Source organism: Telopea speciosissima, chromosome 7, assembly GCF_018873765.1.
Source record: "Telopea speciosissima isolate NSW1024214 ecotype Mountain lineage chromosome 7, Tspe_v1, whole genome shotgun sequence".
Taxonomy (NCBI): domain Eukaryota; kingdom Viridiplantae; phylum Streptophyta; class Magnoliopsida; order Proteales; family Proteaceae; genus Telopea; species Telopea speciosissima.
In genome coordinates this window covers 20573295-20584964 of record NC_057922.1, presented here as the reverse complement: position 1 = coordinate 20584964, position 11670 = coordinate 20573295, and the positions used below count along the sequence as shown (strand labels likewise).

General features: G+C 37.8%; 1 protein-coding gene across 2 annotated transcripts; it reads left to right on the top strand.

Moving 5' to 3' along the window:
- Positions 1 to 5792: 5792 nt before the first annotated feature.
- Positions 5793 to 11014, top strand: LOC122667545 (malate dehydrogenase, chloroplastic). 2 transcript variants are annotated; one of them, XM_043863854.1, is made up of 2 exons: positions 5793 to 5847; positions 9378 to 11014. In XM_043863854.1, exon 2 carries the CDS (start codon positions 9386 to 9388, stop codon positions 10619 to 10621), a length of 1236 nt encoding a protein of 411 aa, XP_043719789.1. In that variant the 5' UTR covers positions 5793 to 5847; positions 9378 to 9385; the 3' UTR covers positions 10622 to 11014. The 2 variants fall into 2 exon arrangements, with proteins under 2 accessions (XP_043719789.1, XP_043719790.1); XM_043863855.1 differs by having other exon boundaries at positions 5812 to 5844; positions 9375 to 11014.
- The last annotated feature ends 656 nt before the right edge of the window (positions 11015 to 11670 follow it).

The following is an 11670-nucleotide window of genomic DNA, read 5'->3' as shown; positions in this document are numbered from 1 at the left end:
GAGTAGGTCCAATGTGATAGAGGACATCATTCCATTTCACTGGTCGAAGTTTCAGCCCGAAACTAACGAGGGAAGTGAGTGGAAAATCATTTCAGACCTCTATAGAATTACAAAACTGTAATGGAATCTATTGAATTTTTTTAAATCTTTTCTCTTTATACTGGCTTTTAACACACCACTTCTACTTGTTTGGGACTGAATTTTGGCTAGTAAAATAGTTGTGAGATCCTCTATCATGTGTACTAACTTTCTGTCCTATCTAGATATGATTTGTATACAACTGGATTCTTTAGGACATGGGGATGCCAACATTCAATCCGATAAATATCCAACATGAATATGTTAATTATGTGGGAAAAAGAGTGATACCTGGTCGCATGGCTCTTGCACCCAAACACAGGAGCGTGCAAAAATATCACCTTTTTCCCATGAAATAAAAAATCATATATATGTTGATGGCCGTGTGTGTGTTAAAATATCACTTTTTCCCCATGAAATAAAAAATCATATACATGTTGATGGCCGTGTGTGTGTTCTCATTGGCCCTCGTGCTGGAGTAAGCCCTACACGATCAATCTCTTCCCTAGTTATATATATATCCTTCTCTAATCTGTAACATATAAACTTAAAAAATTGGGTTAATTCCAAATGCCCCCCTAAAAATGGTCAAACGTACGGTTGCCCCTTTGAACTTTTACTAATGTAACGTGCCCCCTTGTTTTCCAAACTAAATACCATTATAGTCCCTACCATTACCTCACTTAGAAAAAAAAAAACCCCTGCAACTCATCTTCCCCAAATCGTTTAGGGTTTGAGGAAGATGAGCTCTTGAATAAGAAATCAAGAATGGAACGGTGACTCAGAGAACCTTTTCCCCAAACCTACAATTGTTATCTCTCCAAATGGTGAAAGAACCCTCTCCCCAAGACCCAGAAACTATGTCTTACTGGGATGCCTTGAAGAAGATCAAGCGTCTCAAACCTCAAGAGCACTATTGGGGCATTCTTGGCTTTTTTTGTTTTTACAGTCTTTTGCTTTCTTTGCTGCTTTTTCTACTTCGATTACAAGTTTGTCTATCGAGGGTTTCGGCATCGTGGACGGTTGCAGGATCTTGTGTGGGTGGGATTTGATGGTTCAGCTAGAGTTGAAAGACCTGAATTCCTGGAAACAGGTGATGAACAGTGTGATTTGTTCAATGGAGAGTGGGTTTGGGATGAAGGGTATCCACTGTACAAGTCCAAAGATTGCATGTTTCTGGATGAAGGATTTCGATGTTCTGAAAACGGAAGGCCTGATTCTTTCTACACTAAGTGGCGATGGCAACCCAAAGATTGCAATTTGCCCAGGTTCTTAAACCTTATTTTCTTCAACATTCTTGCATTCGAATAAGTATTTCCATCTATTTTTCCTTTTTTCCCCCATAATTATTTCTTTTAAATTTTACTGCAAAATTTCTATGATTTTTCGGTTTCCTCCTGAGAGGAATTTGCTGTTAGCCTCTTCCTTATCGTAAAGCTTTCACATTACCCATCAAATATAAAAAACGAACTGTTCATCCCAAGTTGTTTTTTTGTCCTATTTCTCTGTCTGGTTTTCTGGATTGGTCTTGACTCTTGTTGAATGTGCTTTTTGTGTTGATTACTTCATTAGCTTTGTTCGTGAACTTCCGGATTCGTTCTGAAGCTTTTTAACAATGAAAGCAACTTCTTCTAGAACATGCCATGGTTGAGAAGTTGTTCCAGATCCCCCTTATCCGGGGAAATTAAAAACGAATTCGTTTTCGTCTCATTTTTTTCCATAACTTGAATTGTGTACCACTTCCATTCATGATTTTTTATTCAAGAACTCATCTTCTTCAAACACTAAATAATTTGGGGACGATGAGTTGCAATTTTTTATTTTTTTTTTCCGGGTAAGGTCATTTTGGTCATTTTATCATATTCAAGGGCAGAATGGCCTATCAAAATTCAAAAACTGGGATCCGTATTATAACGTCTTTGTCTGTGGTACTTAGTTTGGAAAGCAGGGGGCACATTGCATTAGTGAAAGTTCAGGGGAGCAACCGTACATTTGACCATTTTCAGGGGGCACTTGGAATTAACCCTAAAAAATTTTAGTATATCAAATATGTTTAGTTTATATAAATTTTTTGTATTTTTTTTTCCCATCCTTTGGTCTAATAGGATATTCAATATCCGAGTTGATATTCAAATATTTAAATGGATGTGAATACAAATCCGCACCTTTTTGCTTAGTATTCAACCCAATTACTAGATGAACAGCCCTTTCTTTTTAATAGAATGTAAAAGATGGGAGAGATAATTAATTGAAAAACCGAATATGAACCGGTACTTCTCACTTGAATACTACTAGTCTATGCATCAATTGATTTAATTAATAAAATAATAGTTATTTCAATAAACAAAAATTGTTACATCATAAAAAAGGAAACAATTTTTGTATCGCCTAGGTTATTTTCTAATCTTTGTAACTTTTTTTCCCTCGGGATTCAGTTAATAAAGCTGGTTACAAAAAAATAAAATTATTACATCATACTTGAAAGATAAAATAAGTATGTCTTGGAACTAACTATATAATATATATGTTCAAGTACTGATCGAAAATGTTGGGTCATGTTAAAATGGATTAACAAATTACACCCATTAATGAAAGAAATAGTTTATTTATCACGTGAGAATACAAAAGAAAAAAATAATAAAACGAGGAGCATTAAAGGGAAAGAATGTTAAAATGGATTAATAAATTATACCTATTAATAGAAGAAATAGTTTATTTATCATGTCAAAGTATAAAAGAAAAATAATAATAATAAAATAAGGAACATTAAAGGGAAAAAAATGACTTATGAAGATGTGAATTTTTTTTTTTTTATCACATAGATGTGTGAAAACAAGATGAGTGGGGGAGATCAGGAGAGATTAGGGACACACGAGAATACATAAGGTTTGACAAGCAGAGGTCTCAACTCTCAACACCATCACCGACAATAAAAATTGCATATAAACCAAATAACAAAATCAAATAGAAACTGATAAAACCATATCAAATGTAAAACGATTATGCTTGATTCCTATTCGGTTCGAGTTTGATTTCACCTTATCAAAATAGAAACCACATCAGAATCGGACCAAATACCGAACCGGACCGATTGACAACCTAAGCATGTGAGACACGTTTTTTATCGGGCTTTGTGGCAATTAAACTGGACATGTCTAAAGCTTATGATAAACTCGAGTGGGGTCTAATTTTATCTCCTTTTGACTTTTTTGGGTTTGGCGATCATTGGAAGAAACTTATCTCTGTTCTTATCTCTACGCTTCTTTTTTCATTAAACTGGATGGCAGCCCTTTTGATTTTTTTCAGGCCACTAGGGGCTTGCGCCAAGGTTGCCCTCTTAGTCCCTATCTCTTCACAATTGCAATGGAGGTCTTATCACGTCTACTGGCTGCTTACAGGGATTTAGACCTATTCCAGGGTGTCAAGATATCTCGGTCAACACTTGAAATTACTCATCTCCTTTTTGCCGACTATATTTTTGTGTTCTTGAGCTTGGAGGATCTTTCTATTGTTAAGGCCATTCGGACTGTTCTCTTATTTCAGGCCAAGAGATTAACTATGATAAGAATGGATTATATTTTAGCGAGCAGTTCGGCCTCTTCTCGAAAGAATCTTGAGAAGGTGATTGGAATTAAGGAAATGCCTAAGAATTCAACCTATCTGGGTACTAAACTTTTTCCTTGCAAGTCTAAGGTTAAGGACTTTAATAATATTATAGTCCGAATGCAGAAAAAACTCTCCCCTTGGAAGTCTCATCTTTTATCATATGCAGGTCGTAGTGTCTTAATCAAATCCGTACTGGCTTCTACCCCTGCTTATCTTATGAATTGTTTCCTTTTCTCTAAAAAGATTTGTAGGGAGATTGATTCTATTTGCCTGGGATTCTGGCTGGGATACAAGCAAGGTGGCAGAAATGCCACTCCTATTGCTTGGTCTAAGATGTGTCGTCCTAAGTTGCAAGGCGGTCTGGGGTTTTGTAAAGCCGAGACCCATAATAAAGCCCTTTTAATCAAGCTTGAATGGCGAGTGATTACCCAACCACAATCCCTATGGGCTAGAGTTCTGAAGGCTAAATATTTTCCTGCATCCACATTTTTTTATCCAACCACCAGGTCTAAAAGAGGATCCTCTATTTGGAATAGTATTGGTCACATAATCCCGAGTCTTGAGAAATTGGTGGTCAGGAAGGTTGGTAATGGTAAGGATACTTTCTTTTGGACTGATAGATGGAATGCTACATTTTCGACCTGCTTAGCCCATCACGCGCTAAGCCCGCTATCAGATATTGCCAAACAAACTAAGGTCTCCCAGATTATGTGTGAGGATGACAAAAGTCTATCAAATTATTCACGATCCTTACTGCTTGCTCATATGCACCCCTCAATTTTCAATTTTAATTTGCTTCCTTCAATTGATAAATGGTGGTGCATCTTTCATAAAAATGGCATCTTGACCACAAAAATAGCTACAAAATTTCTTCTCGTTTCCCCCATTTCCATCAATAATTATTCCACCAATTGGTGGAAGTTCTTTTGAAAACTCAAAATTCATCCTAAATTTAAGATTTTCTTTTGGCGTGTGATTCATGCAAGACTACTGGTCAAGGCTTCAATCTCTAAATGGACAACGATCGATCCCACCTATGCTTTTTGTGGCAATTGTATCGAATCTCACTGGCATCTCTTCTTATCCTGCGACTGGGTCAAACACATCTGGGTGGCTGGCCCTCTGGGTCTACATACTGAATCTCTGGTCTACGATTCCATAAGTGATTTATGTGTTCGGTTTTTTCAATCGAAATGTCTAGATAGCGTTTCCTTTCATTGATTTTTTGGGGTTTTTATTACAACGTGCTACTATATTTGGAATGCTCGGAATAGGGTCTTGTTTCAATCAGAAAAACCCAATGCTTTGGGGGTTTTACAAGAAGTATCACGTTGGCTTTCAGATTTACACTTACACCCTCCCCTGATACTTCCCAATTTGTACAACAGGATAATTGTTCTCCTTCTGATGTTTGTCCTTGGGTACCTATTCCTAAGCATGAATATCCTATTTTATTGTGTGCAGGAATCCAGACCCCAGGAGTAAAACTGGCAAGCTGGGCGTTTATGGTTTTGATGGATGGAAGGTTTATGTTTTTTGGTGCAGGATCAATTTTGTCTTACAAACCATGGGATCCGAAATTATACAGTATTAAGGCGGGTCTTGAACATGCAACGCCATTAGGCTTCCAGATTAAGGAGATTTGGTTTTCTAACTCTGACATTACAACTGATCTTCCATCCCCTACTACCTATACTTGGCCTTGAGTTTATGTTAAGGATCTTATGTATATTAGTAATCACTCTGCTGGCATAGTTTTTACTACTTTTAAACACCCTGTTTGCTTGAATATTGTTTGTAATTTAGCCAAGCGCAAGCAGGATTTGTAGGTTGTATGTTTTTGTTTTCGCATAAAAAAAAACAGCATAAGCAGACTTTTACTAAAAAAAAAAAAACAGCATAAGCAGACTTCTATCCAACCGTCGGATTAGAATCAATTTGGAACTAACTCGTACTGTTGTGTGAACTCTAAACAAAGATTCTCTATTATAATAACCGATTTGAAGAAAGAAAATTTCATTAAAAAAGAGACTTCAAGAAAGGAAAGGGTTGAAGCTTTTTGCCTCTTCGTTTTATTTTTCTTCGGAAGGTGAGAGCTGAGCGTTCATTCAAGCTCAGACAACGAGCAACTGACCCCAGTAGCCGCTCGTAGATCGAATCTAGGTGAGATTAGAAACCCTAATAGCTTCATTTCTTATAATCTTCTGTTTTCTCTACTCTGAATTGAGTACCTACTATATTCGATTCTTTTATCTTTAACCTTTTGGATCGATTCAAGTCAAAGCCAACTCTCTTGGTTTCATGATTTGGATTTCCTCTCGGCATTGAAGTTTATGATTTACATTCATTTATGTTTAGAGATCTAAATCTTGAGAGTTATCCTTGAACTCGTGAAACGTTGAATGCTTGTTTAAACTTTACTAAGCTAATTTTTAACGGAAATTGCTCCACTTACTTTACGTAGTCCACCAATTTTTTCATCAAATTCTTTCATTTCCAAGATCACCATTTGTTTCTGGATCTTGGTGTGCTTCTCCTCTTCCCCAAATCCGGACGAGGTTGGAGACTTCCTTTGATGTCTGAAAATTTTGTTACTAGATGTTCTTACTTGAATGGGGCTTTTGTGGTTGTGATTTGTTCTTTGCTAATCTTTAATGGTAGAAATCTCACTACTCAACCAACACTCGCATCTTATTTACTTTTTCTTTAATCATTTTCACTTCTTTTTTTTTTGTTTATTTTATTTAATTTTTCATTTTATTGTGGTAAGTAACACGAGGACTTCTTTTCTAATTGGTTGATTTTTTTATTTCTTCCTTTTTGAAAGTTTATATTCTTTTAGTGAGGAACCTTGATTTTGATGCCTCGAACTTTCCGCCATTGATGTAATAAATAGCTTTGTGACTCTTTTGTTATTATTATTATTATGTTATTTTCACTAGGAATCTTCATTTTGATTTGTCTTGAATTTTATGGTCATTGATATTTTAGTTCTGTAGGGATGCAAAGATCTGGACAAATCTGGGTCGAGGTCAGACCATGTGGCATTTCTCTGCTTATTTGTCCAACATGGACCTGGTCCAATCCCAGATTTATATGTCTATCCCCGACTGGTTTCCATCTGGATTGCCCACTCTGATTTGGTTTGTTAGAAATATCATATTTATTTTTTACTTTAGAGCATATATTTATTCCCACAATCCCACCTGGTATTGATAGTCAAGTATGATTAAACATAATTAATCAAATGAAGAGTATTTTATATATATTAAATTTGTAAAGAAAGAAAAGTATTAAGTCTATTAGAAATTTTGGAAAATTAAGTCTAGTATTTTTTAGCTCAATGAATCCTCCCGTGACCCCAAGCAAGGGGAGGATAGAGAGAACACTAGAATCCAAGGAACTTGCTGGGTTCCGATAGTTACATTCCTCCTGATTTGAAACAGTGGCATCTTTGATGTCTCTAAGAATAGAATCAACATATTGATGGTAAGATGGCTGCACAACCACCTTATTCACTCTTTAGCATCTCCAATGAAACATTCTCTGCTAAAATTTCTGCCCTGTAGTCATCTAGAGATCACTGGGCTTGCTCATATGCAATGAAACCTGCCCCTAATGGGTGTGTTGGCTATGATAACAGGGTTGCTCATACTCAATTTGTGCCTGGTTTGCCTTCTCCCGTGCAAACACATGGAAAATCATAACTGTATGAAACTTAAAAATGTTGTGTATCTTTAACCTATCTCTGTAGTAGCCTCAGGATTGGTTTATTATGTATAAGGATTTAGAATTCGAAATCCAGGATTGGAACAGTCTCCCCAATCATAGTCTGGAATGACTCTGGATTGGACTAGATCAGCCATTTCAATCCTGATCCTGGGCGAACCACTGAGGGAAAAGAATAAATTGCTGTTTCATTGTGTCTCTCTTCATATATGGCTAATTTATGCCACTTAGAAGCTATATGTTTGACTCTGTGCAGGGGTTATTTGGTTGTAGTGAAGTAAATTTTTAAGCATTGTGATACAAAGCAATATTGGATTGGTCTCCACGATTTGTGTTATGGATCAGGCAGACCAGACAATCAAATCCTGATTCCCTATACTTGAAACCTGGATTGCCTTCACTCATATTATGTAATTGGAACAAACATTTACTCTTGCAATTCATAGGCACACACTTCTTTAACCTTTCATTTTTCTTCTTGGGTTTTATCTTTTTCTCCTAACCTGCATGTTTTCTAGAATCAAACAGAAAATTAGATAGTCCTTTTAAGCTGGTTGTTTTTGACTTGAGGAGACATGGCACAAGCTTGGCAAGGCACAATGAACTGATGAAGATAATACCGAAGATGCACTTACTACTGTCAAAGAGCTCGAGTTTGTCTTGTGTTTCTTGCATCAACCGAACTGCTGTACTAGGGAAGAATCCTAATAGGCTGATTTAGTTGACTGACCACCCCTGATTTACAACCAGCCTACGGTCGAGCTGCTCGTAGACCACTCTCTCCCGGTGGTCGAGCTGATCTACGACCACCCTTTTATATAGGGCTAAGGCTTTTCTCGCTTGTTGCCTCAACCCCCTAAATAGGAAGAGGAAGAAAGTTGCCAAGAAAATCACCTGTAGCCTAAAATGGCATTGTTTGAAAAGCAAGATTCTAACACTAAAGTTCAGAGAGGGATAATAGGGTACCTGAACTTTTCAGAATCACTTTTCTAAATTCCAGAGGAGATGTCTTTAACATGAATCTGTAGTTTTTTTGCACTGTTGTCAAGTTGTCCTTGATCTATATTTCCTTGAACGAAGATAAATACCGAAGATGCACTTACTACTGTCAAAGAGCTCGAGTTTGTCTTGTGTTTCTTGCATCAACCGAACTGCTGTATTAGGGAAGAATCCTAATAGGCTGATTTAGTTGACTGTGAAAGTTGCCAAGAAAATCACCAGTAGCCTAAAATGGCATTGTTTGAAAAGCAAGATTCTGACACTAAAGTTCAGAGAGGGATAATAGGGTACCTGAACTTTTCTAAATTCCAGAGGAGATGTCTTTAACATGAATCTGTAGTTTTTTTTCATTGTTGTCAAGTTGTCCTTGATCTATATTTCCTGAAGACAAGAATAAGAAATACGTTGCCTCTGAATGAAACTGAGAAGTAGTATGTAACAAAGTACTTTGATACAGAAATTAAGTAGATGGGCTAAAGAGCAAAAAGCTCAATTCTGGACCTTTGCTACATTGAGTTTACACAAGCTAAACAAAAGATTTTCTAGATATCTATAGATTATATCTCAGGGTTAGCGAAATCAATCAAAACCAATGTCTTTGCGTGGTGTGCATAAAAACTGATAAGAGAGGAAAAGGAATTTCCACTAATCTAGAAGTGACTGGATTACTTCTTTGGGAAAAATAGACATATCTTTTCTCCCAGACAGAGAGGCAAGAGCTTGGCATTTAGCTTCTCCATTGGATTGTATCTACTTAAAGAAAGTAAGTATTGATTTTGACAATTACTAAAACCTTAACTTAATTAAGAGAACAAAGCATCTGTATCTCTAGATTTCATTTCTCTGTTTAATGGGCTATCAACTAGCTAAACCAGTTGTAGTGCATCAGACTCTTTAACTTTAATGTTTGTCCTGTATTGATATTCAGGATTGTGTCTGATATTCTTTTTAAGTTTTCCTTTCAGATTGCAAGATGGCAACAACAACAGCAGCTACTTTCTCCATTGGATCAGTTACTGGTACCCAGACACGCCAAGTTTCAAACTTTAAGCCCCTCAGCATGAAGTTGAACTCTGCCAACTCTCTTAAGAGTTTCAGTGGTCTCAAAGCTGCAACATCTGTAAGCTGTGAATCAGAGTCATCGTTCTTGGGCAAGGAAAGCAGTGCTGCTCTTCGAGGCTCATTTGCACGAATAGCTGAAGAACAAAACAAGAGAACAGATAATTGTGTCCAACCACAGGCTTCTGCTTTCAAAGTGGCTATTCTTGGAGCTGCTGGAGGAATTGGTCAACCCCTTGCACTTCTGATCAAGATGTCTCCTTTGGTCTCGGATCTGCATCTTTATGACATTGCAAATGTTAAGGGAGTAGCGGCTGATCTCAGTCATTGCAATACTCCTTCGCAAGTTCTGGACTTCACAGGTAACAGTGAATTGGCTAATTCTCTGAAAGGTGTAGATGTTGTTGTGATACCTGCTGGAGTTCCAAGAAAGCCGGGCATGACTCGTGATGATCTCTTCAACATCAATGCCAACATAGTCAAGAACTTGGTTGAGGCTGTTGCAGATAACTGTCCAGATGCCTTCATCCACATCATCAGCAACCCAGTCAATTCTACAGTGCCAATTGCGGCAGAAGTATTGAAGCAGAAGGGTGTTTATGATCCAAAGAAGCTCTTTGGTGTTACAACTCTGGATGTTGTTAGGGCAAACACATTCGTTGCACAGAAGAAGAACCTTAAGCTCATTGATGTGGATGTCCCCGTTGTTGGAGGACATGCTGGGATTACTATTCTTCCGCTGCTCTCAAAGACAAAACCACTTGCTAGTTTCACAGATGAAGAAGTAGAGGAGCTCACTGTGAGGATCCAGAATGCTGGAACTGAAGTAGTAGAGGCAAAAGCTGGAGCAGGATCTGCAACTCTGTCTATGGCATATGCAGCAGCAAGATTTGTTGAATCATCTCTTCGTGCCCTGGATGGAGATGCCGATGTCTATGAGTGCGCATTTGTCCAGTCAGAGCTTCCTGAGCTGCCTTTCTTTGCATCAAGGATTAAGCTTGGAAAGAAGGGTGTCGAAGCCCTGATATCAGCTGATCTCCAAGGGTTGACTGAATATGAGGCAAAGGCTCTAGAGGTTCTTAAACCAGAACTCAAGGCCAGCATTGAGAAAGGTGTAGCATTTGCACAGAAGCAACCGGCGATGGCTTGAGTTAGATATCTTAACCGGTGAAGCTAGAACTTTATAAGAGGTAAGTATACTAGTGTTCGAATAACAAGAGGGTGTAAGAGAGGAGTGATTCGGACATATCAATTGCTTCAGTGCTTTTCAATGTTGTTCATTAGAATATTTTTCTCCTTTTTTGGGGCTTTCAGTAGGATGAAATGTAGTGCTGGGATATAAATTTTGAATGTTTTGAAGACTATTGCAGTTCAGGTGGAGAGCCAAGGCTGAGTAAGAGCATGTAATTGTTTTGGTTCCAAAATTATGTGGGGCTTCTCCATACTATATGCACCACTCTGATGCCTTTGTGGTTATTTGATACTGGATTGGCCTGTATTAGACAATAACTAATTCTCTAGAGATGAATATCCTCTCTATGCATTCCCTTTTGCAACGTTTGTATTTGTTATTGTGAAGCATCTGCTCTGCTGGGGCTGCTAGGGAAGGCTAGTTTCTTGCTTAATTTCTTTTTTTTGTGATTCTCTTCTAAACCTGTTTGGCTACCATGTAGTGGCAATGGTTTTGGAGACATAACTCATTCCCATTTAGAATCAGAGGAATTAGCTGGTCTAGTTGCTTTTTTAGGTATAATTAGTAAATTCAAGGAAAATACGATTTGGTAAACACTGTATAATTATGTATAGGTGTTGGAAAATAGATTAAAAATTTTGGCTTTTGTAAAAAATAAGGATCAGATTGTTCATAACCTCAGCTATGAATCTTTATTCAGCCCCATCCGAGTTGATTGAAGTATACACTAGTGGGATATTATGGGATCTTATATGCTAGAATCTTATTGATGATCGGATGCTCCTCTTTGTATCTCAGCCATTCAACATGGTTGTTGTTGTAACCCAATCTCATCTTTCCACCACCACTGCACCTCTCTCTCTCTCTAACCCTCTGCCCCTTTTTCGCCCCCACCCTGTCCCTATCCTTGTCCCGACCGCTCCTCTGAACTCTTCTCATAGCCCCCTCTCCCTCTGCTCTACAATGCAACACCCCCCACCTGCTGCCCCTGTTCCCCCAAACCTACC

Bases quoted from the DNA above. Each gene is read 5' to 3' on its own strand.
- LOC122667545 (XM_043863854.1), top strand. From the start codon at position 9,386: ATGGCAACAACAACAGCAGCTACTTTCTCCATTGGATCAGTTACTGGT.